Source organism: Larus michahellis, chromosome 11 (assembly GCF_964199755.1).
Source record: "Larus michahellis chromosome 11, bLarMic1.1, whole genome shotgun sequence".
Lineage (NCBI taxonomy): Eukaryota > Metazoa > Chordata > Aves > Charadriiformes > Laridae > Larus > Larus michahellis.
Genome location: NC_133906.1, coordinates 1,497,215 through 1,524,999, shown reverse-complemented (window position 1 = coordinate 1,524,999; position 27,785 = coordinate 1,497,215). Strand labels below are relative to the sequence as shown.

The 27,785-nt window shown below is 53.4% G+C and overlaps 3 protein-coding genes across 3 annotated transcripts; all 3 read right to left on the bottom strand.

Annotated features, from left to right (window-relative positions):
* Positions 1–4,459: 4,459 nt before the first annotated feature.
* Positions 4,460–7,388, bottom strand: LOC141750026 (protocadherin alpha-2-like). The gene is made up of 2 exons (XM_074604425.1): positions 4,852–7,388; positions 4,460–4,558 (listed from the first exon to the last, which is right to left on the bottom strand). Exons 1-2 carry the CDS (start codon positions 7,327–7,329, stop codon positions 4,460–4,462), a joined length of 2,577 nt encoding a protein of 858 aa, XP_074460526.1. The 5' UTR covers positions 7,330–7,388.
* Positions 7,389–13,661: 6,273 nt separating this feature from the next.
* On the bottom strand, positions 13,662–19,092 carry LOC141750001 (protocadherin alpha-2-like). The gene has a single exon (XM_074604388.1). It carries the CDS (start codon positions 16,206–16,208, stop codon positions 13,677–13,679), a length of 2,532 nt encoding a protein of 843 aa, XP_074460489.1. The 5' UTR covers positions 16,209–19,092; the 3' UTR covers positions 13,662–13,676.
* A 4,557-nt stretch (positions 19,093–23,649) lies between these two features.
* Positions 23,650–27,757, bottom strand: LOC141750025 (protocadherin alpha-10-like). Its single transcript, XM_074604424.1, has 3 exons — positions 24,940–27,757; positions 24,246–24,279; positions 23,650–23,702 (listed from the first exon to the last, which is right to left on the bottom strand). Exons 1-3 carry the CDS (start codon positions 27,412–27,414, stop codon positions 23,650–23,652), a joined length of 2,562 nt encoding a protein of 853 aa, XP_074460525.1. The 5' UTR covers positions 27,415–27,757.
* Between the last annotated feature and the right edge of the window lie 28 nt (positions 27,758–27,785).

Below are 27,785 nucleotides of genomic sequence, written 5' to 3'. Positions count from 1 at the left end.
CCTCAGCGTCTAGAATATCGCTGCACTCTTGTCGTCTCCTTCATAATTTCTTCCCTTCTTTCTCTTTTTTCTCCTCTTCTTTCCTTTATTACTTCCTTGCTTCATTTCTTCCTGACTTGCTTTTTTCTTTCTTACTTTTTTATCCTTTCTTTATTTCCTTCGTTCTTTCTCTCCCTCACCGCCTTTCTGTGGACCGTGATAGTGATCCACTGTTCTGTGGACAGTGATCCTTTATTGTCTCTTCCTTTATCTTCTTTCTCTTGATTGTCTCCATACTTCCTGCTTGCTATTATTTCTCTCTCTTTTTCCCTCATCCCTTCTCTTCTCTATCCCCATACTCCCTCTCTGCAGTCCCGTCCTCCGGCTATCTTCTTTTTCCTCTTTGCCTCCACTTTCTCTCCTTTACCGGTATACATATGGTAATACATATGTATATATATTATATATGCCATACAATATGACTACATCAGGCAGGCATGCACTGCCAGAACAGCACACAGAGAACCCAGAACCTCAGTACCCAGCGGCATTAGTCCCCACAGAATACCTCTCATTAGCATTACAATCCAGGCAATATTCAGTCGATCCAACATAAAGACATAACCACTGAAGAGGAACAAAAGTACATCTGTCTCTCAGACTCATCTTCTTTAGGTAGGAGCAACTTACCTGTAGCATCACTGGTTGCTTCTTCAGAATAAGAAACATTTTCAACATTGGTGCATTCCTGACTCCAGCTCTGGAATCCAGTTCCCACCAACCACTGAGTCCAGTCTGGGACTTCCCCTGTGCCAGACAGTGACGTCATCCTGGACAATTGATATGGTTTGTATACACTCTATGTATTTCATTATTTCCTTTTTATTGGATTATTAATATTTCATTAAAAAAGTTTAATTACTTCTAAACTCATAGATCTCTTTATCTCTCCTCCTCCTCTCCATGTGCAAGAGGTGGGGGGAGAGCATCTGTCACCAGTCATTCACCAATTTGGCCAACACCATGACACAGGGAAAGCAGAAGGCACACCTGAAAGCTAAGGACATTCTCTCAACTTCAACCTCAGCTCAAGAGAATGGAAAAGACATGCCCTACACTGATGCCAAATGGCACAAAACTCTGCAACCAGGCAGCTGCAAAATTCTGCCGTCTGCATCTCATCCACCATTACGAACACATTGCCAATGTGAGAGAAGAAAAACAAAAAGGGTGGGAATTTTGGCTGAGAGTAGCTAACCAAAGGAATCCATTCCACTGGTTTGAAACACAAGGCTTGCCAACATCTTGAATACAAAAAGCACTTCTTCCCCTGCCTAGCAAGCCAAAGAGATTAGCAGAGAGATGAACAAGGAGAGCTTTACAGAGGACAAAGTGATCCAAACTTCAAAACCCACCTATATGACTAACAGCATACCATCTGCAGGAGCAAATGATTAAAGGAACCTATGGCAGATGTCTTCACATCACATAGGAATACCACAGAGGACAAAAGGGTGCAGGGATGTGCAGAACTTCTGGAGGACCTGAGAGGATCCTGAGGAATCAGCTCTGCACATCAGGCCTCTTCTCAAGGTTTTCTATGGGCATCTTCTACAACACGCCATGGGAAATGAGATCTCCAGCTCAGCGGACGTTCTCCACTCCTTCCACAATGACACAGACCTTTACACAGACACCCAGCATCTCCATTTCCATCAGGCAAGATTCTTCCCCACTCAAAGTCATCCTCCCAGGGACACATGCCCAGGCCCTACATTGTGCAACTAGAAGCGTCACTGACACAATACCCAGACATTGCTCCATCACAATAAAATGCCCCAACATCACTCTGAGCATCACCCAGACCTTTGTACACCCTCACCTTCCCTCATGCTCAGCACAAAGAATGGATGGACAGAGGCAAAGGCACTCACTGTCTGGCAGACGCTTTCCAGATGCCTGAGCTTCACCTGAAATACTTTCTGCCTTTTCAGCATTTTCAGGTGCAAACTCTACAGAGCTGCACATTACTGTTCATAAAGACTTTGTGATTAGAGCTGTGAAAGAGCTGTGACAGCTCAGATCTCAGACCACACAGATTATATTCTTCAAGAGAACCACACCAAACACTGATATGCAAGCACACTCACAATATCAACAGGGTGGGAAAATCCGTACCATAGAAAACCAGAGCTGGGCTGCTCTGCAGGGTTTGGTGAGTACGTGCACGTATCAGAACAAGCCATGTGTAATAGGACACAGCATATCTACCAAGTGCAAATGCAAGTGCACAAGTAGGGGAAGTCAGGAGCACAAAGATTATACTCAAGATTATACTCACCTCTTCACCTCCTCCTTTACGTATTCTGCCTTAGGAGGAGAAACGAATCAGCATGGCAACATCAATGGCTGTGGAAGCTCCTGTACATGCCCACCACAACACCAGGACAGCAGATTGCGGGGCTACAACCACACAACACTCTTCCCAAAACAAGAGGGAAAAGGTCCAGCAGACAGTAATTAGCAGTCTGCATGTCACCCCTCTTACCAATACATTGCCCGCATCATGCCGACAGCAGCACAAGGGACTTTCTGTCGTGGGAGATATTAAGAATCTCAAAGGACGTTGGCAGCATTTCAATTTTAGGTTCTATCTCAACATCGAGAAGGCCTCCAACCCTAGACACTTGGGAGTCTGGGAAAGGATCCTGGGAAAGAAAACTAAGTAACCATCCTGCCTCATGCTTCCTTCTAGGCATCCCCCATGCCCCACTCTGGGACAGGTGTTCTCAAGACAAGCACATCATCTCCCATTCTTCTCTTCTTATGACATGCCTCATCATTTCCCCAAGGATTTATGTAGTGTTTCTAACAACAGAACACCACAGCTGGGCTGCTGTGAAGGGTTTGGTGTGTACCTGCACATATCAGAATGAGGTAATATTGACAAAGGACACACTATCATTACAGATGCCACCTGTGCAAGTGACTAAGATTAAGGTTAAGTCACACGACCAAAGGTCACCCCCACTTCATTACCTCCCCTTAGAGATCCTGCCTTAGGAGGATCAAGAAATCATGACGGCAACATCATCAGATGCAGAAGCTCCTGTACATGCCCACCACAACACCAGGACAGCAGATTGAAGTGCTACACACTCACAACACCTTTCCCAAAACAAGAGGGAAAAGGTCCATCACGCAGTATTCATCAGTAGCATCTCAGCCCCTCTTACCAACATACGGCCTGCATCAGGCCGCAAGCAGCATGAGAGACTGTCTCTGGTGGGAGATATTCATAACTTCAAAGGACATTGTGGGCATTTCAATACCACGTACTATCTCAAGACCCAGAAGGCCTCCAACACCAGACCCTACGGAGCCTTGGAAAGAATCCCGAAAAGAACACAATGTGCCCATCCTGCCTCATGATTTCCTCTAAGCATCCTCCCTTCCCCACTCTGGAACTTGCTCAACACACACACATCATATCACATTACTCTCTTCTCATGGCATGGCCCACAGTCTTCCCAAGGATTTCCAGTTCCCTCACACAAGGCTTCCCAGTGCTCAACGTTACCATTCAAATCAAGAAATGCCCAGACCCTACTCAGTGACACTGCCACATTCACCTCCACCACATGCCACAGTGCCCCTTCCCATCTCAACACTCAATCTGAGTTTTGCTCACCCTTCCCATCAATGAGACCACCATAAAAAACATTCAGATGGTATGGTATACATGGCGTCCAGCAAACTCTCGGCAGATGAGCCTTCACATCTGGCAATTCTTCAACAATTTCAGAGGGGAACGTTACAGACCTGAGAACAATACTCCTTGTAGAGGTCATGTCGGCACAACTCTAATGGCAATGGGCACTGATTTTCTGCTGAGAGAAGCCAACCCACATGTTGAAGAGAACACTGATCTAGTAGATGATATCTACTGTGTAGCACAATGGGTTAAGCGAGTTTTTTGTGGTTGGAAAGAGAATTTGAGGCTATTTGTAAGGGTGTTGCTATAAATGCAAATGATGAAAGAATATGAAAACAGGTCAGTGTATGTCAAGACAATAGTCCAGCCAGAAACAAAAGTTCACAACCCGGGTAGGAGAGTGGGAGAAGAAAAAAAATGTTCCCGTTTCTAACACCTTGGGTCATACTCCTCTGACTAAACACTTTCTACTACTAGCTTTAGTTACAATATACTTGGAAAAACAACACAGGAAAATTCCACAATGACTTCCCAATGTTCATAATGACTCCAATGGGTCAAATAACAGGGAGAAATTAGAGCATTGGAAGAGAAAACCCATGACAAGTCCCAATTGTGCAAAAGTCTATTGCAGACGAGAATGAAAGGAGGACAGAGAATAAACCACATCTAATACCAGCACGGTCAGCAGTCAGTGAAGGCAATAAAACACGAAAGAGTGCCTGGGGGACTGTCACCACCACAGCCTGTGTCTCTTGCACTCCTTCAGCAAGCTCGGGTGGAAATGCTACACACCAGCAAGGACAGAGCGTCTGCAAACCTGACCTCGTGGAACCTCTCATCGTAATCGGCCGTCATTTTACTCTACAGAAACACAACTCACCCACAACACCGAACCTCAGCTGCGGGCTGTAACTGCTGCTGGGTCTGTCAAATCTTTCTTTATCTTTCCCCCGAAACAAGGGGCGGGAAGCTGTGGCAAGGACGCAAAGGGAGGTGCTCTCATTAACAGGTCCCATTCACATTATTAAGCACCCGACAACCACCCACCGCCCCCGCGGGATGAGACCCCCTCCCAACAGCGACTGATCAGGGGACGGGACGGAAGGGAGAGAAAGGGGAAAGGGGCGAGAGGCGAGAAAGGGAGGGCCACTGACCGTGTCCAGGAGAGCGGGCGCCTCCGGATGCGACTCCTTCGCCGCGGGGACGGGCGGCGCCGGCGCCGGCGGGAAGTTGGGGCTGAAAACCATCAGGTCGCTCTTGCCCGCGCCGTCCGCCACGCACAGGCTCCGGCTCTGCCGCTGCGAGTACGACCAGCTCCCCACTTCGCTGGCGCACACCAGCGTCGCCGCACCGGGCCCCGACAGCACGGCCGCCCGCGGCGCCCACCGCGACGCCACGTACAGCACCACCGCCAGCAGGAACAGGCTCGACACCGCGCAGGTCGCCACCACCAGCCACACGTTCGTCGCCGCAGACGACGACACCGACGCGCCGCCCTCCGCCGGACGCAGCCCTACCCCCGACAATGACGACGACGACGACGAGCCCGCGGCCGCCAGCGCCGCCTCGCCGCCCTCCACCAGCGACACGCTCAGCGTGGCCGTGGCCGAGAGCGACGGCTCCCCGTGGTCACGCACCACGATCACCAGCCGCTGCCGCGGGCCGTCCGCCTCCTCCAGCGCCCGCGCCGTGCTCACCTCGCCGCTGTACAGCCCCACGCGGAACGGGCCCTTCCCCCGCGGCTCCCACAGCTCGTAGCGCAGCCACGCGTTGTAGCCCGAGTCCGCGTCCACCGCCCGGATCTTCGCCACCACCTGCCCCGCCGGCGTCCCCCACGACGCCCACGCCCACGCCCACACCGACCCCGACCCCGGCACCGACGCCGCCTCCGACGACGACCCGGACCACGCGCCGCCGCCCGACGCCGGCAGCAGCGCCGGCGCGTTGTCGTTCTCGTCCACCACGAAGACCTGCACCGTGGCGTTGCCGCACAGCGACGGCTCCCCCGCGTCCACCGCACGCACCTCGAACTGCAGCACCTGCACCTCCTCGTAGTCCAACGGCCGCAGCGCCCACAGCCGCCCGCTCTCCGCGTCCACCGACACGTAGCTCGACGCCGACCGCCACCCCCCGCCCGACGACGCGGCCCCGACACCGCCCTCCCACACCGAGTAGCTCACGCGCCCGTTGCCCGCCTCGTCCGGGTCCCGCGCCCACACGTGCGCCAGCTCCGCGCCCGCCGCGTTGTTCTCCCGCGCCAGCACCGTGTACACCGCCTGCGCGAACGCCGGCGCGTTGTCGTTCACGTCCGACACCGGCACACGCACCCCGCGACTGGCGCGCAGCGGCGGCGACCCGCCGTCCTCCGCACGCACCTCCACCTCGTACTCCGACACCCGCTCCCGGTCCAGCGCCTCCCGCAGCACCAGCGAGTACGACCCCGCGAACGTCGACACCAGACCGAACGGCGACGCCGGCCACACCGCGCACCGCACGCGCCCGTTCAACCCCGAGTCCCGGTCCGACACGCTCAGCAGCGCCACCACCGTCCCCACCGCCGCGTCCTCCGACACCGGCACCGACAGCGACGTCACCCACACCTCCGGCGCGTTGTCGTTCACGTCCAACACCTCCAGCTCCACGCTGCAATGGCCCGACAGCGGGGGCGTCCCCTTGTCTCTCGCTTCGATCTCCAGGTCATACGACTGAACGTCTTCAAAATCCAGTTCACTGGCAGTCCGTATTTCCCCGGAATTTCTGTCAATTATGAAAAGGTCCTGAACTTTGGCAGGCATCATATCGCTAAACGAATAATATACCTCCTGATTAATTCCCTCATCTTTGTCTGTCGCTGTTAGCTGCAGAAACACAGTTCCCGGGGGAACATTCTCCTGCAGCTGCACTTGATACACTGACTGGTTGAACTGGGGCGCATTGTCGTTGGCATCCAGCACCGAGATCAACAGCTCCATCGTGCCCGTCAGCGACGGACGGCCACCGTCACTCGCCGTCAACACCAAACGGTGCACAGGCAAAGTCTCGCGGTCCACAGATTTCTTTAATACGAGGACTAGCGACACTTTGTTTTCATTTTTAGATTTCACTTCCAAACCGAAATTGTCGCTGGGGCTGAGTGTATAGGAGAGCTCCGCGTTCGCTCCGATATCTGCATCCGATGCGCCCTCCAGCGGAAACCGGGACCCCGGCAACGACGATTCCGCCATGCTGAAGTTTTTGCGGGTGGCGGGGAAGAGCGGGGCGTTGTCGTTGATGTCGGTCACCTCCAGCTCCACGTGGAAGACGCGCAGCGGCCGATCCACCAGCACCTCCAGGCGCAGGGCGCACGGCGCGCTCTTCCCGCACAGCTCCTCCCGGTCCAGACGCGAGCTCACCACCAGCGCCCCGCTCGCCCCGCTCACCTCCACGCTCGCACGACGGCCCTGCGACACCAGACGCAGGCGCCGCGACTCCGCTTCGCCCGCCTCCAGGCCCAGGTCCTGCGACAGACGACCCACCACCGTCCCGGCCTTGGCTTCCTCCGGCACCGAGTACCGCACCTGACCAGCGACCAGCGACCACGCCGCCTGCACCACCACCACCACCCGCAACACGGAACACCAACTCACGACCATCGCCGCCGCCCAGCCCGCCGCCGCCCGGACGCACCGGCTCTCCTCACCGCGCCGCGCCGCCCCCCCGCGCTCACAGCCGGGCTCTCCGCCGCACCGGGGCGGAGCCGCCTCAACGCTCCCACGCCGTTTCTGAGCCTGCAGCGACACCGTGTGCTGCTCCGACGTCTCGCACGCTCTACACCACTAAACGCGTCCCCGGACCCGAGCTCCTCATCTCCTCTCCTGTGTCTTCCTTTTACCCTTTTTTTTCTTCTTCCTCTCTTTCTTTCCTTTTCCATGCTTGCTTGCTGTTTGCTTCCTTAGATTCCTTTATCCCTTTCTTCCTCGTTCCTCCTGCCTTTTTCTTTCCTACGTTTTTATAATCGTTTTCTACTTTACTGCCTTCCTTCTGCTCTCTCCTCTTTCTTATCTTTCCACCTTCTTCTTCCTCTCTCTCTTCTTCATTCTTCGTTTCGTTCTTGCCCTGCCGTGCCCTGGTCTTTACTCCCCGTTCTCTTCTCCTTCCGTCCTTCTCTCTTCTTTCCCATGTTGGCAGCTCCCCAGTCGCGCCGCGGCGGACACCATCAAAGGCGGAGCCATCAGCGCCAATTACGGGACATTCGCGCCGGAGATCGGGACTTTAACCAAGGCGGAGGCTGTTAGGGACCAGTTCAGCGTCTAGAGAATATCGTGCTGCACCCTGGCAGTCTCCTTCATCATTTCTTTTCTTTCTCTTCTTTCTCATCTTCCTTCCTTTATTACCTCCTTGCCTCATTTATTCCTTCCTTGTTTTTTTATTTCCTTTTTTTAAAATTTATTTTGTTTTCCTCCTTCTTTCCTTGTTTCTTGCCTTCTTGCTTTCTTCGTCTCCCTACCCTCCTTTCTCGGTCCTGTGATAGCATCGGTGCATACTAGTAAACTCCTCTATCGTTTCTTCCTTTATCTTCTTTCTTTCCATTCCTTGCTTCATACTTTTTTTCTCTTGGTCGCTTTTCCTTCTACTCCTTGCTTCAAACTTTCTTTCTCTCTTTTGCTTTTCTTTCTACTCCGTGCTTCGAACTTTCTTTCTCTCTATTGCTTTTCTTTCTCTCTATTGTTCCCTCCTTCTTTCTCTTCTGTATCCCCTTACTCCTTCTCTTCTTTTTCCTGTCCTACCCTCCCATTCTCTTCTTCCCTTTACCAGTCTGTTTTCTATATGACTACATCACACCTGCCGTGGATCATGGACATGCCCTCAGGCGATATCTCCTTCCTCTTCCTCACTACTTCTCATCAAGCCTTTACACCATGTCCCTGAGTACTAAGAACGCCTAGGTCCTCAACTCCATTAACCATGCAGAGATAACATTACTGCGAGCTAGCAATCTCCTCTATCATTTGTTTGTTTGTTCATTTGCTTTTTCATTCGTTCCCTCCTTCCTTACTTCCTTTTTCTTCCTCCTTTCTTTCTCCCTTGCTTCTTTTTACCTGGCACAGATTCTTTCCTATCCTGCTTCCATTCTCATTCTTTCCTTCTTCCTTTCCCATTAGTCCTTCTTCGTTTCTCTTCCTCTTCTATTTTCTCTCCTCCTTCTTGTCTTTCTCTTCCTTTTTCTTTTCTTCTCTGTCCTGTCCTTACATTGCTTCCTGTTCTCTTCTCCTTCCACCCTTCTCTCTTCTTTTACCCCTTTAACAAAATATTTTCCACATCACTACACCACACTTGCTATGAAGCATGGAAATGCCCTTGACAAGAGTTCTCATTCCCCTACCCTTCCGCCTTCCATGCCTCCACATGGAGAAGAAACATCCGCTTTCCTACAGTCTATGCAATACAGACAGACTGCCCCTGCATATCCTCATTCCTTCTGGAAGAAGACAACAACCTTCAGCCTCCAGTCCACTCAACGACCCACCAAATAACACAGCAAGGCAATCATATGGCAAAGAACAGACCTGCTACACCACAACAGAACCCACCACCCTCAGAAACACAAGCCCCACGTACTTGGACATCTGCAGAAACAGGTTTCAATGAGCATAAACAATTTAAGGGAGTCTGTTGGGAACTCAAAACCATCACAGAACAGCATGAAAATCCTCCAAGATGGTATCTGAGGGAAGAGCTGTTCCTCTGGCCTCATTTTCCACCTGCACGTTGAATGGCAAGCTCTTGCTGTCTCGTTCAGGCAGGCACGCACTGCCAGAACACAACAAGATCCTCAGTACCCAGGGACATTAGCCCCCAAGAATACCGGTCCTTCATCACCATGAAACACAGCCAGACAAAAGCCACCAAGATAACACCATGACATTTTCACTGAGAACATCCCCACAACACCCGACACATCCACCCAGAGAAATGCACTGCAATCCCTCCTCCCTCCATGCTTGCTGCCGTCTGCTCACACTGTGCCTGCAAGTGGAAGGAAAGGAACAAGGGCAGGCAGTGGCGCTTTGCTGCTCCAAGCCTACAGACTTTAAAATCCAGGCAATATTTTATCCACCCAACATAAAGATAACACCACTGAACAGGAATAAAAGTACACCTGTCTCTCAAACGCACCTTCTCTAAGGTATCATTGACTTACCTGGCTGCTTCTTCAGAATAACAAGCATCTTCAAGACAGGAGAACTGGTTTTAAGGCACATTTTCCCTTAATATTATCAGAGATTTCTGAGGAACCTGAACAGAAAAAAAATTATGTTCTGCTAAAGCTGGAAATTGCTATACAGTGTGAAGTGCTCCCTCATGCCATTCTGTCAAACGGTGTCCTGGTTTGAGCTAAAACACAACCAACTTTCTGTTCAGTAATTTTACTCCTTACCTAGGTCTCTTCTGACTCTCTGAAATTAACAGCATATTGTTCAGAAGATTGCTCGTTCTCAGAGTGATCAGATTAAAAATTGACCAACAGGAGTATTCCATTCTGTCTGCCCCATGCTCAGTATAAAAGCTGAGGGATCAAAGGGTCAGCTCTCTTTCTTCAAAGGCTGGCTTCTAAGGAGGACCCTGTCTGTTCATCTGCCTTTGATCCCCATCGGTGCATTCCTGACTCCAGCTCTGGAATCCAGTTCCCATCCATCACTGAATCCAGTCTGGGACTTCCCCTATGCCAGCCACTGACATCATCCTGGGAGCTCGATATGGTTTGTATGCACTGTATGTATTTCATTACTTCCTTTTTATTGTACTACTAATATTTCATTAAAGAAGGTTAGTTACTTCTAAACTCGTAAATCTCTTTATCTCTCCTCCACCTCTCCATGTGCAAGAGGTGGAGGGAGAGCATCTGTCACCAGTCATTCACCGATTCAGACAACCCCACGACACAGGGAAAGCAGAAGGCACACCTGAAAGCTAAGGACATTCTCTCAACTTCAACCTCAGCTCAAGAAAATGCAAAAGACATGCCCTACACTGATGCCAAACGGCACAAAGCTCTACAAGCAGGCAGCTGCAAAATTCTGCCGTCTGTATCTCATCCGCTGTTACCAACACATTGCCAATGTGAGAGAAGAAAAACTAAAAGGGTGAGAATTTTGGCTGAGAGTAGCTAACCAAAGGAATCCATTCCACTGGTTTGAAACACAAGGCTTGCCAACATCTTGAATACAGACATCACTTCTTCCCCTGCCTAGCAAGGCAAAGAGATGAGCAGGGAGATGAACAAGGAGAGCTTTACAGAGCACAAAGTGTCTCAAACTTCAAAACCCACCTATTTGACCAATAACATATCATCTTCAGGAGCGAATGATTAAACGAACCTATGGCAGATGTCTTCACATCACATAGGAATACCACAGAGGACAAAAGGGTGCAGGGATGTGCAGAACTTCTGGAGGACCTGAGAGGATCCTGAGGAATCAGCTCTGCACATCAGGCCTCTTCTCAAGGTTTTCTATGGGCATCTTCTCCAACACGCCATGGGAAATGAGATCTCCAGCTCAGCGGACGTTCTCCACTCCTTCCACAATGACACAGACCTTTACACAGACACCCAGCATCTCCATTTCCATCAGGCAAGACTCTTCCCCACTCAAAATCACCCTCCCAGTGACACATGCCGAGGACCAACTCTGGGCCACTAGGAGCATCACTGACACAATACTCAGACATTGCTCCACCACAATAACATGCCCTAGCTCTCAACACCACTCTAAGCGTGACCCAGGCCTTCGCATATGCTCACCTTCCCTCATCATCGGCACAAAGAACATATGGACAGATGACAAGTCACTCACTGTCTGGCAGACGCTTTCCAGATGCCTGAGCTTCACCTGAAATACTTTCTGCCTTTTCAGCATTTTCAGGTGCAAACTCTACAGAGCTGCACATTACTGTTCATAAAGACTTTGTGATTAGAGCTGTGAAAGAGCTGTGACAGCTCAGATCCCAGTCCGCACAGATTATAGTCTTCAAGAGAACCACACCAAACGCTGAAGCGCAAGTGTACTCACAATATCAACAGGGTGGGGAAATCCGTACCATAGAAAACCAGAGCTGGGCTGCTCTGCAGGGTTTGGCGTGTACGTGCACGTATCAGAATGAGCCACGTGTAATAGGACACAGCATATCTACCAAGTGCAAATGCAAGTGCACAAGTAGGGGAAGTCAGGAGCACAAAGATTATACTCACCTCTTCACCTCCTCCTTTACGTATTCTGCCTTAGGAGGAGAAATGAATCATCATGGCAACACCAATGGCTGTGGAAGGTCCTGTACATGCCCACCACAACACCAGGACAGCAGATCGAAGTGCTACACACTCACAACACCTTTCCCAAACACAAGAGGGAAAAGGTCCATCACGCAGTATTCATCAGTAGCATCTCAGCCCCTCTTACCAACATACGGCCTGCATCAGGCCGCAAGCAGCATGAGAGACTGTCTCTGGTGGGAGATATTCATAACCTCAAACGACATTGTGGGCATTTCAATACCACATACTATCTCAAGACCCAGAAGGCCTCCAACACCAGACCCTACGGAGCCTTGGAAAGAATCCCAAAAAGAACACAATGTGCCCATCCTGCCTCATGATTTCCTCTAAGCATCCTCCCTTCCCCACTCTGGGACATGCTCAACACATGCACATCATATCACATTACTCTCTTCTCATGGCATGGCCCACAGTCTTCCCAAGGATTTCCAGTTCCCTCACACAAGGCTTCCCAGTGCTCAACGTTACCCTTCAAATCAAGAAATGCCCAGACCCTACTCAGTGACACTGCCACATTCACCTCCACCACATGCCACAGTGCCCCTTCCCATCTCAACAGTCAATCTGAGTTTTGCTCACCCTTCCCATCAATGAGACCACCATAAAAATCATTCAGATGGTATGGTATACATGGTGTCCAGCAAAACTCTCGGCAGATGAGCCTTCACGTTTGGCAATTCTTCAGTAATTACAGAGGGGAACATTACAGACCTGAGAACAATACTCCTTGTAGAGGTCATGTCGGCACAACTCTAATGGCAATGGGCACTGATTTTCTGCTGAGAGAAGCCAACCCACATGTTGAAGAGAACACTGATCTAGTAGATGATATCTACTGTGTAGCACAATGGGTTAAGCGATTTTTTTGTGGTTGGAAAGAGAATTTGAGGCTATTTGTAAGGGTGTTGCTATAAATGCAAATGATGAAAGAATATGAAAACAGGTCAGTGTATGTCAAGACAATAGTCCAGCCAGAAACAAAAGTTCACAACCCGGGTAGGAGAGTGGGAGAAGAAAAAAAATGTTCCCGTTTCTAACACCTTGGGTCATACTCCTCTGACTAAACACTTTCTACTACTAACTTTGGTTACAATATACTTGGAAAAAGAACACAGGAAAATTCCACAACGACTTCCCAATGTTCATAATGACTCCAATGGGTCAAATAACATGGAGAAATTACACCACTGGAACAAAAAATCCGTGACAAGTCCCAACTGTGCAAAAGTCTATTACAGAGGACAATAAATGGAGGACAGAGAATAAATCACATCTAATACCAGCACGGTCAGCAGTCAGAGAAGGCAATAAAACACGAAAGAGTGCCTGGGGGACTGTCACCACCACAGCCTGTGTCTCTTGCACCCCTTCAGCAAGCTCGGGTGGAAATGCCACACACCAGCAAGGACAGAGCGTCTGCAAACCTGACGTCGTGGAACCTCTCATCGTAATCGGCCGTCATTTTAATCTACGGAAAAAGAACTCACTCCGCTCAACAGCTGCTCCGTGTGTCAAATCTTTCTTTACCCCGAAGAAAGAGGGGGGGAGCTGTGGCAAGGACGCGAAGGCAGATGGTCCCATTCACAGGTCCCATTCACATCCTTAAGCACCCGACAACCACCCACCGCCCCCGCGGGATGAGACACCCCTCCCAACAGCGACTGATCAGGGGACGGGACAGAAGGGAGAGAAGGGGCGAGAGGCGAGAAAGGGAGGGCCACTGACCGTGTCCAGGAGAGCGGGCGCCTCCGGATGCGACTCCTTCGCCGCGGGGACGGGCGGCGCCGGCGCCGGCGGGAAGTTGGGGCTGAAAACCATCAGGTCGCTCTTGCCCGCGCCGTCCGCCACGCACAGGCTCCGGCTCTGCCGCTGCGAGTACGACCAGCTCCCCACTTCGCTGGCGCACACCAGCGTCGCCGCACCGGGCCCCGACAGCACGGCCGCCCGCGGCGCCCACCGCGACGCCACGTACAGCACCACCGCCAGCAGGAACAGGCTCGACACCGCGCAGATCGCCACCACCAGCCACACGTTCGTCGCCGCAGACGACGACACCGACGCGCCGCCCTCCGCCGGACGCAGCCCTACCCCCGACGACGACGACGACGACGACGAGCCCGCGGCCGCCAGCGCCGCCTCGCCGCCCTCCACCAGCGACACGCTCAGCGTGGCCGTGGCCGAGAGCGACGGCTCCCCGTGGTCACGCACCACGATCACCAGCCGCTGCCGCGGGCCGTCCGCCTCCTCCAGCGCCCGCGCCGTGCTCACCTCGCCGCTGTACAGCCCCACGCGGAACGGGCCCTTCCCCCGCGGCTCCCACAGCTCGTAGCGCAGCCACGCGTTGTAGCCCGAGTCCGCGTCCACCGCCCGGATCTTCGCCACCACCTGTCCCGCCGGCGTCCCCCACGACGCCCACGCCCACACCGACCCCGACCCCGGCACCGACGCCGCCTCCGACGACGACCCGGACCACGCGCCGCCGCCCGACGCCGGCAGCAGCGCCGGCGCGTTGTCGTTCTCGTCCACCACGAAGACCTGCACCGTGGCGTTGCCGCACAGCGACGGCTCCCCCGCGTCCACCGCACGCACCTCGAACTGCAGCACCTGCACCTCCTCGTAGTCCAACGGCCGCAGCGCCCACAGCCGCCCGCTCTCCGCGTCCACCGACACGTAGCTCGACGCCGACCGCCACCCCCCGCCCGACGACGCGGCCCCGACACCGCCCTCCCACACCGAGTAGCTCACGCGCCCGTTGCCCGCCTCGTCCGGGTCCCGCGCCCACACGCGCGCCAGCTCCGCGCCCGCCGCGTTGTTCTCCCGCGCCAGCACCGTGTACACCGCCTGCGCGAACGCCGGCGCGTTGTCGTTCACGTCCGACACCGGCACACGCACCCCGCGACTGGCGCGCAGCGGCGGCGACCCGCCGTCCTCCGCACGCACCTCCACCTCGTACTCCGACACCCGCTCCCGGTCCAGCGCCTCCCGCAGCACCAGCGAGTACGACCCCGCGAACGTCGACACCAGACCGAACGGCGACGCCGGCCACACCGCGCACCGCACGCGCCCGTTCGACCCCGAGTCCCGGTCCGACACGCTCAGCAGCGCCACCACCGTCCCCACCGCCGCGTCCTCCGACACCGGCACCGACAGCGACGTCACCCACACCTCCGGCGCGTTGTCGTTCACGTCCAACACCTCCAGCTCCACGCTGCAGTGGCCCGACAGCGGGGGCGTCCCCTTATCTTTCGCCTTAATGTGGAGGTCGTAGAAAGTAACTGTCTCAAAGTCCAGGGCGCCCCTCAGTCTGATCTCCCCACTGTTCGCATCGATGCTGAATACATCTGAGGCCGAGGCAGGAACAATAGTATCAATTTCATAAAGCACTTCCCCATATATTCCCAAGTCTGGATCCGTGGCGTTCACACACACCACCAGCGTCCCCTCTGCAGCATTCTCCGGCAGCTGCACTTTATACACCGACTGGTTGAACTGGGGCGCGTTGTCATTCACGTCCAGCACCAAGATCAACAACTCCATCGTGCCCGTCAGTGATGGACGGCCACCGTCACTCGCCGTCAACACCAAACGGTGCACAGGCAAAGTCTCGCGGTCCAGCGGTTTCGTGAGTACCAGGAACACAGATTTCCTTATTTCATCAGAGGATTTAACATCGAGTGTAAAGTGCTCGCTGGGACTGAGTGTATAGGAGAGCTGCGCGTTGGCTCCGATATCTGCATCCGACGCGCCCTCCAGCGGAAACCGGGACCCCGGCAACGACGATTCCGCCATGCTGAGGTTTTTGCGGGCGGCGGGGAAGAGCGGGGCGTTGTCGTTGATGTCGGTCACCTCCAGCTCCACGTGGAAGACGCGCAGCGGCCGATCCACCAGCACCTCCAGGCGCAGGGCGCACGGCGCGCTCTTCCCGCACAGCTCCTCCCGGTCCAGACGCGAGCTCACCACCAGCGCCCCGCTCGCCCCGCTCACCTCCACGCTCGCACGACGGCCCTGCGACACCAGACGCAGGCGCCGCGACTCCGCATCGCCCGCCTCCAGGCCCAGGTCCTGCGACAGACGACCCACCACCGTCCCGGCCTTGGCTTCCTCCGGCACCGAGTACCGCACCTGACCAGCGACCAGCGACCACGCCGCCTGCACCACCACCACCACCCGCAACACGGAACACCAACTCACACCCATCGCCGCCGCCCAAGCAGTCGCCGCCGCTCGCACGGGCCCCGCACGGCTCCCCGCCGCCGCCCGGACGCACCGGCTCTCCTCACCGCCCCGCGCCGCCCCCCCGCGCTCACAGCCGGGCTCTCCGCCGCACCGGGGCGGAGCCGCCTCAACGCTCCAACGCCGTTTCTGAGCCTGCAGCGACACCGTGTGCTGCTCCGACGCCTCACACGCTCTACACCACTAAACGCGTCCCCGGACCCGAGCTCGTCATCTCCTCCCCTGTGTCTTCCTTTTACCCTTTTTTTTCTTCTTCCTCTCTTTCTTTCCTTTTCCATGCTTGCTTGCTGTTTGCTTCCTTAGATCCCTTTATTCCGTTCTTCCTGTTTCTGCCTTCCTTTCTCTTTCCTACTTTTTTATAATCGTTTTCTACTTTACTGCCTTCTTTCTTCTCTCTCTCTGCTTTCTTATCTTTCCACCTTCTTCTTCCTCTCTCTCTTCTTCATTCTTCGTTTCGTTCTTGCCCTGCCGTGCCCTGGTCTTTACTCCCCGTTCTCTTCTCCTTCCGTCCTTCTCTCTTCTTTCCCATGTTGGCAGCTCCCCAGTCGCGCCGCGGCGGACACCATCAAAGGCGGAGCCATCAGCGCCAATTACGGGACATTCGCGCCGGAGATCGGGACTTTAACCAAGGCGGAGGCTGTTAGGGACCAGTTCAGCGTCTAGAGAATATCGTGCTGCACCCTGGCAGTCTCCTTCATCATTTCTTTTCTTTCTCTTCTTTCTCATCTTCCTTCCTTTATTACCTCCTTGCCTCATTTATTCCTTCCTTGTTTTTTTATTTCCTTTTTTTAAAATTTATTTTGTTTTCCTCCTTCTTTCCTTGTTTCTTGCCTTCTTGCTTTCTTCGTCTCCCTACCCTCCTTTCTCGGTCCTGTGATAGCATCGGTGCATACTAGTAAACTCCTCTATCGTTTCTTCCTTTATCTTCTTTCTTTCCATTCCTTGCTTCATACTTTTTTTCTCTTGGTCGCTTTTCCTTCTACTCCTTGCTCCGAACTTTCTTTCTCTCTTTTGCTTTTCTTTCTACTCCGTGCTTCGAACTTTCTTTCTCTCTATTGCTTTTCTTTCTCTCTATTGTTCCCTCCTTCTTTCTCTTCTGTATCCCCTTACTCCTTCTCTTCTTTTTCCTGTCCTACCCTCCCATTCTCTTCTTCCCTTTACCAGTCTGTTTTCTATATGACTACATCACACCTGCCGTGGATCATGGACATGCCCTCAGGCGATATCTCCTTCCTCTTCCTCACTACTTCTCATCAAGCCTTTACACCATGTCCCTGAGTACTAAGAACGCCTAGGTCCTCAACTCCATTAACCATGCAGAGATAACATTACTGCGAGCTAGCAGTCTCCTCTATCATTTGTTTGTTTGTTCATTTGCTTTTTCATTCGTTCCCTCCTTCCTTACTTCCTTTTTCTTCCTCCTTTCTTTCTCCCTTGCTTCTTTTTACCTGGCACAGATTCTTTCCTATCCTGCTTCCATTCTCATTCTTTCCTTCTTCCTTTCCCATTAGTCCTTCTTCGTTTCTCTTCCTCTTCTATTTTCTCTCCTCCTTCTTGTCTTTCTCTTCCTTTTTCTTTTCTTCTCTGTCCTGTCCTTACATTGCTTCCTGTTCTCTTCTCCTTCCACCCTTCTCTCTTCTTTTACCCCTTTAACAAAATATTTTCCACATCACTACACCACACTTGCTATGAAGCATGGAAATGCCCTTGACAAGAGTTCTCATTCCCCTACCCTTCCGCCTTCCATGCCTCCACATGGGGAACAAGATTCCCGGTTTCCTACAGTCTATGCAATACAGACAGACTGCCCCTGCACATCCTCATTTCTTCTAAAGGAAGACAACAACCTTCAGCCTCCAGTCCACTCAACCACCCACCAAATAACACAGCAAGGCAATCATATGGCAAAGAACAGACCTGCTACACCACAACAGAACCCACCACCCTCAGAAACACAAGCCCCACGTACTTGGACATCTGCAGAAACAGGTTTCAATGAGCATAAACAATTTAAGGGAGTCTGTTGGGAACTCAAAACCATCACAGACCAGCATAAAAATCCTCCAAGATGGTATCTCAGGGAAGAGCTGTTCCTCTGGCCTCATTTTCCACCTGCACGTTGAATGGCAAGCTCTTGCTGTCTTGTTCAGGCAGGCATGCACTGCCAGAACACAACAAGATCCTCAGTACCCAGGGACATTAGCCCCCAAGAATACCGGTCCTTCATCACCATGAAACACAGCCAGACAAAAGCCACCAAGGTAACACCATGACATTTTCACTGAGAACATCCCCACAACACCCAACACATCCACCCAGAGAAATGCACTGCAATCCCTCCTCCCTCCATGCTTGCTGCCGTCTGCTCACACTGTACCTGCAAGTGGAAGGAAAGGAACAAGGGCAGGCAGTGGCGCTTTGCTGCTCCAAGCCTACAGACTTTACAATCCAGGCAATATTTTATCCACCCAACATAAAGATAACACCACTGAACAGGAATAAAAGTACACCTGTCTCTCAAACGCACCTTCTCTAAGGTATCATTGACTTACCTGGCTGCTTCTTTAGAATAACAAGCATCTTCAAGACAGGAGAATGGGTTCTAAGGGACATTTCCTTTAATATTATCAGAGACTTCTGGGGGACCGGAACAGAAAAAATTAGGTTCTGCAGAAGCCTTGAAATCACTGGACAGTGTGTAGTGCTCCCTTATGCACTTCCGTCACAGAGGAAGTAGAAGGGACACCTGAAAGCTAAGGACATTCTCTCAACTTCAACCTCAGCTCAAGAGAATCGAAAAGCTGTTCCCCACACTGATGCCAAACGGCACAAAGCTCTGCAAGCAGGCAGCTGCAAAATTCTGCCATCTGCATCTCATCCACTGTTACCAACACATTGCCAATGTGAGAGAAGAAAAACTAAAAGGGTGGGAATTTTGGCTGAGAGTAGCTAACCAAAGGAATCCATTCCACTGGTTTGAAACACAAGGCTTGCCAACATCTTGAATACAGACAGCACTTCACCTGCCTAGCAAGGCAAAGAGATGAGCAGGGAGATGAACAAGGAGAGCTTTACAGAGGACAAAGTGTCTCAAACTTCAAAACCCACCTATTTGACTAACAACATAACATGTTCAAGAGCAAATGATTAAAGAAACCTATGGCAGATGTCTTCACATCACATAGGAATCCAACGGAGGACAAAAGGGTGCAGGGATGTGCAGAACTTCTGGAGGACCTGAGAGGATCCTGAGGAATCAGCTCTGCACATCAGGCCTCTTCTCAAGGTTTTCTATGGGCATCTTCTACGACATGCCATGGGAAATGAGATCTCCAGCTAAGAGGACGTTCCGCACTCCTTCCCCAATGACACAGACCGTGACACAGACACCCAGCATCTCCAGCTAAGCGGACGTTCCCCACTCCTTCCACAATGACACAGACCGTGACACAGACACCCAGCATCTCCATTTCCATCAGGCAAGACTCTTCCCCACTCAAAGTCATCCTCCCAGGGACACATGCCCAGGCACAACTCTGGGCCACTAGGAGCATCACTGACACAATACCCAGACATTGCTCCACCACAATAACATGCCCCAGCTCTCAACACCACTCCGAGCATCACCCAGGCCTTCGCATATGCTCACCTTCCCTCATGCTCAGCACAATGAATGGATGGATGGATGCAAAGGCACTCACTCTCTGGCAGACTCTTCCCAGATACCTGAGCTTCACCTGAAATACTTTCTGCCTTTTCAGCATTTTCAGGTGCAAACTCTACAGAGCTGCACATTACTGTTCATAAAGATTCTGTAATTAGAGCTGTGAAAGAGCTGTGACAGCTCAGATCTCAGACCACACAGATTATAGTCTTCAAGAGAACCACACCAAACGCCAATGCACAAGCTCACTCAGAATAGCAACTGGGTGGGAAAATTTGTACCATAGAAAAGCAGAGCTGGGCTGCTCTGCAGGGTTATGCAGGAATGCACACGCATCAGAATGAGCCAAGAGTAATAGGACACACCATCTCTTCTGAGGCCACCCGTGCAAGTGCACAAGTAGGGGAATTCAGGAGCACAAAGATTATACTCATCCCTTCATGACCATTTACAAATCATGCCTTAGGAGGAGAAAGGAATCGTCATGGCAACATCAATGGCTGTGGAAGATTCTGTCGATGCCCGTCACAACACCAGGACAGCAGACTGCAGTACTACAAACCCACTACACTTTTTCACAATACAAGAGGGAAAAGAAAAGTTCCATCAGACTGTATCCAGCAGTCTCCATATCACTCTCACCACACATCACCTATGTCAGGCCGACAGCAGCACAAGGGACTTTCTCTGGTGGGAGATATTCATAACATCAAAAGACATTACAGGCATTTCAATACCACATTTTATCTCAAGATCACAAAGGCCTCCAACTCCAGACCCTTGGAGCCTCAGAAAGGATCCTGAAAAAAAACACTCTGTGCCCACCCTGCATCACGCTTTCCTCTAGTCAGCCTCCTATTCATCACTCTGGGACATGTCTTCTCAAGGCAAGGACATCATCTCCCATTCTTGTCTTCTTATGACATGCCTCATCATTTTTCACAACGTTTTACGTAGCATTTCTGTGATAGAATACGAGGGCTGGGTTGCTGTGCAGAGTTTGGTGTATACCTGCACATATCAGAACGAGACTGTATTGACAAGAGGATACACCATCATTGGTGATGACACCTGTGCAAGTGACTAAGTATAAGGTTAAGTCACAGGCCCAAAGGTCACACCCTCCTCCTTACCTTCCCATGTGCTTATGACATGGCCCATGGTTTTCTCAAGGATTTCCAGTTCTCTCACACAAGGCTTCCCACTGCTCAAGGTTACTTTCACATCACAAAATGACTGGGCCCTATTCTGTGACACTGACACATTCGCCTCTGCCACATGCCACAGTTCCCTTTCCCACCTCAACGCTCAAGCTGACTTTTCATACCCTCTTTGCAATATCAATGAGAGCACCATAAAAAACATACAGATGGAATCACAATCTCTCTGCAGAGGACCCTTCATGTCTGGCAATGCTTCAGCAATTTCAGAGGAAAATGTAACATGACTTTTGTAGAGAACATGTCAGGACAACTCTAATGGAAATGGGCATTGATTTCACACTGAGAGAGACCAACCCTCTTGTTGACAAGAACACCAATCCAGCAGACGATATCTACTGTGTAGCACAATTGGGTTGAGAGGGGTTTTGTTGTTGAAAAGAGAATTTCCAGGCAATTTTTAAGGGTGTTGCTACTAATGCAAATAACAAAAGAATATGAGAACAGGTCAGTGTACTTCAAGCCACCAGTTCAGCCAGGAATGCAAGTTCACAGGACATTGTGGGCATGTCAGTACCGCACGCTATCTCAAGACACAGAAGGGCTCCAACTTCAGACACCCTGGGAGCCTTTGAGAGGATCCTGGGCAGGAAGATTCGGTGCCCTTCCTGCCTCATGCACCCCTCTAGGCATCCTCCATTCCCCATTCTGGGATGTGTGTTCTCAAGACAAAAAGATCATCTCCCACTATTGCCTTATGACACGGACCATGGTCTTCCCAAGGATTGCCAGTTCCTTCACACAAGTCTTCCCACTGCTCAAGGTCGCCCTTCACAACAAGAGATGGACAGGCCCTACTCCCACATTTACCTCTGAAACATGACACAGTTTCCTTTCCCACCTCAGGGCTCACTCCAGATTTTGCAGACCCTTCCCAGCAATGAGACCACCATAAAATAACATATGGATGATGGTCTCATTTAGACCACGTCCAGCAGACTCTCTAATTTTTCTAAAGGTGATATCAGAACAGCTCTAGATGACAATGGCATTCACAGAATCATGGAACTGTCTAGGTTGGAAGGGACCTTTCAGATCATCGAGTCCAACCCTTAACCTAACACTCACAAAAACCAACAAGAAACCATATCTCTAAGCACTACATCCACCCATCTTTCAAATACTCCCAGGGATGATGATTCTACCACTTCCCTGGGCAGCCTGTTCCAATGCTTAATAACCCTTTCAGTCTAAACATTTTTCTTAATATCTAATCTAAACTTACCCTGGCACAACTTGAGGCCGTCTCCTCTTGTCCTATCGCCTGTTACTTAGGAGAAGAGACTGAGCTCCTCCTCGCTACAGGTCATTGTAGAGAGCAAAAGGTCTTCCCTCAGCCTCCTTTTCTCCAGGATAAACAACCCCACTCCCTCAGCCACACCTCATAAGACTTGTTCTCCAGACCCCTCACAACCTTCATTGCCCTTCTCTGGACACGATCCAGCACCTCAATGTCTTTCTTGTTGTGAGGGGCCCAAAACTGGACACAGCACTCGAGGTGGGGCCTTACCAGTGCCGAGTACAGAGGGACGATCACTTCCATAGCCCTCCTGACATTATTCCCAATGCCCGCCAGGATGCTCTTCACCTTCTTGGCCACCTGGGAACACTGCTGGCTCACATCCAGCCAGCAGTAAACCAACACCCCCAGGTCCTTTTCTGCCAGGCAGCTCTCCAGCCACTCTGCCCCAAGCCTCTAGTGCTGCATGGGGGTTGGTGTAATCCAAGAACAGGACACGGCACTTGGCCTTCTTCAACCTCATGCCATTGGCCTCAGCCCATCAATCCAGCCTGTCCACATCCCCCTGCAGAGCTTTTCTACCCTCAAGCAGGTCCACGCTCCCGCCCAACTTGGTGTTGGCTGCAAACTTACTGAGGGTGCCCTCGATCCCCTCGTCCAGATCATTCATAAAGATATAAAGAGAACAGGCCACAGTACCAAGCCCTGCGGAACACCACTCGTGACCCACTGACAACTGGATTTAACTCCATTCACCACCACTCTCTGCGCCCGGCCCTCCAGCCACTTTTTTACCCAGCGCAGAGTACTCCCATCCAAGCCATGGGCAGACAGTTTCTCCAGCAGAATGCTGTGGGAAACCCTATCAAAGGCTTTACATAAGTCGAGATAAACAACATCCACAGCCTTTCCCTCATCCACCAAGCGGGTCACTTTGTCACAGAAGGAGATCGCGTTTGTCAAGCAGGACCTGCCTTTCATGAACCCATGCTGACTGGGCCTGATCACATGGTTGTCCTCCATGTGCCACATTATGGCACTCAGGGTGATCTGTTCCATGACCTTCCCAGGCAACAAGGTCAGACTGACAGGCCTGTACTTCCCCAGATCCTCCTTCCAGCCCTTCTTGTGGATCGGCATCATTCATTTCATGCTATGACGGAACAAACCAAACACTGACAAGCACCCCAATTCAACAGATTCTATTGATTCTGTAGGAGACTTCGGGGTTTGGGGTTTTGTTATCAGGGGATTTGTTTGTTGGTTGGTAGGGCTTTTGTGTTAAAAAGAAGGTTTACGGGTCTCTTGTGACGGTGTGGCTGCAGACACAAATCCTGAAAAACATCATAAAAGCCAGCGTACATCATGCCACTTCTCTAGCCAGGAACACGAGTCCACAAGCATTCCCATCAGTGAGAGCACCATAAAAAACCTAGAGATGGTATCATATACACTGTGTTCAACAGACTCGCTATAGTTGACACTTCATGTTTTGCAATGCTTCAGCTATACCAGATGGAAATGTTACACACCTCGGCGCTCTGTTACACATCTGAAATGTTACACAGCTATTTGTAGAGATGGTGTCAGGATAGCTCTGGCAATGGGCATAGATTTCCTTCTGTGAGAGAACAACCCAAATGTTGATGAGCACAGCACTGCAATGGATAATATCTAACATATGGGACAATTTGGGGTTTTTTTTTGAAAACAAGGTTTCAGGGCTTCCATAAGGCTGACAACGTTGATGCAAATATTGAAAGACTCTCAAAAGAGCCCTGCGTACATCATATCCCGTCACTTCTCCACACAGGAACGGCAATCTATAACATGGATTGGGGCAGCAGGAAAAGAAAATTCCCCTTTCTGACACCTACCTTGGGTCACACTCCCCTCCCTGAACACTTTATTCTAGAATGTAAAGTAACAACATAGGTGGAAAAAGAACAGAGGAGAAGACCACAACGCCATCCCTACTTTCTGAAAGACTCTGGTGGGTGAATAAAAATCACAAAATCACAGCATGGGGGCAGAAGATCCTGAAGTCCAATGGTCACCCTGAGTCACAAACTTGAAAAGCACAATCAAAGAAGAGGAGGACAGAGTATTCGACGAGAAACCACAGCTGCAACCAGCACAGTCATCAGACAGCAACGGTAATAAGGCACTAAATACAGCCAGGGGGACCGTCACCACCACAGCCTGAAACTCTTGCACTCCTTCAGCAAGCTCGGGTGGAAATGCTACACACCAGCAAGCCGATGGCATTGCACCTCCCGTCGCAATCACACTCACACCCGCAACACTAAATCTCAGCTGCATCGGTAAAAGCTAGTGGGTGCTGCAATACACTTAACTTTTCCCCAGAAACCAAGAGCCGAAGGGGCAGTGGCAAGGACGCGAAGGCAGATGGTCCCATTCACAGGTCCCATTCACATCCTTAAGCACCCGACAACCACCCACCGCCCCCGCGGGATGAGACACCCCTCCCAACAGCGACTGCCCAGGGGACGGGACGGAAGGGAGAGAAAGGGGAAAGGGGCGAGAGGCGAGAAAGGGAGGGCCACTGACCGTGTCCAGGAGAGCGGGCGCCTCCGGATTCGACTCCATCGCTGCGGGGACGGGCGGCGGCGGCGGCGGCGGGAAGTTGGGGCTGAAAACCATCAGGTCGCTCTTGCCCGCGCCGTCCGCCACGCACAGGCTCCGGCTCTGCCGCTGCGAGTACGACCAGCTCCCCACTTCCCTGGCGCACACCAGCGTCGCCGCACCGGGCCCCGACAGCACGGCCGCCCGCGGCGCCCACCGCGACGCCACGTACAGCACCACCGCCAGCAGGAACAGGCTCGACACCGCGCAGATCGCCACCACCAGCCACACGTTCGTCGCCGCAGACGACGACACCGACGCGCCGCCCTCCGCCGGACGCAGCCCTACCCCCGACGACGACGACGACGACGACGAGCCCGCGGCCGCCAGCGCCGCCTCGCCGCCCTCCACCAGCGACACGCTCAGCGTGGCCGTGGCCGAGAGCGACGGCTCCCCGTGGTCACGCACCACGATCACCAGCCGCTGCCGCGGGCCGTCCGCCTCCTCCAGCGCCCGCGCCGTGCTCACCTCGCCGCTGTACAGCCCCACGCGGAACGGGCCCTTCCCCCGCGGCTCCCACAGCTCGTAGCGCAGCCACGCGTTGTAGCCCGAGTCCGCGTCCACCGCCCGGATCTTCGCCACCACCTGTCCCGCCGGCGTCCCCCACGACGCCCACGCCCACACCGACCCCGACCCCGGCACCGACGCCGCCTCCGACGACGACCCGGACCACGCGCCGCCGCCCGACGCCGGCAGCAGCGCCGGCGCGTTGTCGTTCTCGTCCACCACGAAGACCTGCACCGTGGCGTTGCCGCACAGCGACGGCTCCCCCGCGTCCACCGCACGCACATCGAACTGCAGCACCTGCACCTCCTCGTAGTCCAACGGCCGCAGCGCCCACAGCCGCCCGCTCTCCGCGTCCACCGACACGTAGCTCGACGCCGACCGCCACCCCCCGCCCGACGACGCGCCCCCGACACCGCCCTCCCACACCGAGTAGCTCACGCGCCCGTTGCCCGCCTCGTCCGGGTCCCGCGCCCACACACGCGCCAGCTCCGCGCCCGCCGCGTTGTTCTCCCGCGCCAGCACCGTGTACACCGCCTGCGCGAACGCCGGCGCGTTGTCGTTCACGTCCGACACCGGCACACGCACCCCGCGACTGGCGCGCAGCGGCGGCGACCCGCCGTCCTCCGCACGCACCTCCACCTCGTACTCCGACACCCGCTCCCGGTCCAGCGCCTCCCGCAGCACCAGCGAGTACGACCCCGCGAACGTCGACACCAGACCGAACGGCGACGCCGGCCACACCGCGCACCGCACGCGCCCGTTCGACCCCGAGTCCCGGTCCGACACGCTCAGCAGCGCCACCACCGTCCCCACCGCCGCGTCCTCCGACACCGGCACCGACAGCGACGTCACCCACACCTCCGGCGCGTTGTCGTTCACGTCCAACACCTCCAGCACCACCCTGCAGTGACCCGACAGCGGCGGCGTCCCCTTGTCTCTCGCTTCGATCTCCAGGTCATACGACTGAACGTCTTCAAAATCCAGTTCACCGGCAGTCCGTATTTCCCCGGAATTTCTGTCAATTATGAAAAGGTCCTGAACTTTGGCAGGCATCATATCGCTAAACGAATAATATACCTCCTGATTAATTCCCTCATCATTGTCTGTCGCTGTTAGCTGCAGAAACACAGTTCCCGGGGGAGCATTCTCCTGCAGCTGCGCTTTATACACGGAGTGGTTGAACTGGGGCGCGTTGTCGTTGGCGTCCAGCACCGAGATCAACAGCTCCATCGTGCCCGTCAGCGATGGACGGCCACCGTCACTCGCCGTCAACACCAAACGGTGCACAGGCAAAGTCTCGCGGTCCAGCGGTTTCCTGAGCACCAGAAACAGGGATTTACTGCGCGAGTTACTGTTTTCTTCTTCTATTTTAAAATGCTCGCTGGGGCTGAGTGTATAGGAGAGCTCCGCGTTCGCTCCGATATCTGCATCCGACGCGCCCTCCAGCGGGAACCGGGACCCCGGCAGCGTGTTGAATTCCACGATGCTGAGGTTTTTGCGGGCGGCGGGGAAGAGCGGGGCGTTGTCGTTGATGTCGGTCACCTCCAGCTCCACGTGGAAGACCCGCAGCGGCCGCTCCACCAGCACCTCCAGGCGCAGGGCGCACGGCGCGCTCTTCCCGCACAGCTCCTCCCGGTCCAGACGCGAGCTCACCACCAGCGCCCCGCTCGCCCCGCTCACCTCCACGCTCGCACGACGGCCCTGCGACACCAGACGCAGGCGCCGCGACTCCGCTTCGCCCGCCTCCAGGCCCAGGTCCTGCGACAGACGACCCACCACCGTCCCGGCCTTGGCTTCCTCCGGCACCGAGTACCGCACCTGACCAGCGACCAGCGACCACGCCGCCTGCACCACCACCACCACCCGCAACACGGAACACCAACTCACGCCCATCGCCGCCGCCCAAGCAGCCGCCGCCGCCCGCACGGGCCCCGCACGGCTCCCCGCCGCCGCCCGGACGCACCGGCTCTCCTCACCGCCCCGCGCCGCCCCCCCGCGCTCACAGCCGGGCTCTCCGCCGCACCGGGGCGGAGCCGCCTCAACGCTCCCATGCCGTTTCTGAGCCTGCAGCGACACCGTGTGCTGCTCCGACGCCTCACACGCTCCCCGCCACTGACCGCGTCCCCGGACCCGAGCTCGTCTCCTCCTCTCTCATCCCGTCCTTCCGTTCTCCTCTTTCTTTTTCTTCGTTCTTTTTTTTTCTTGCTTTTTTGCTCTTTCCTTCTTCCTATTTCTTCTTTTCTTTTCTTTTTGTTCGCCTTTTT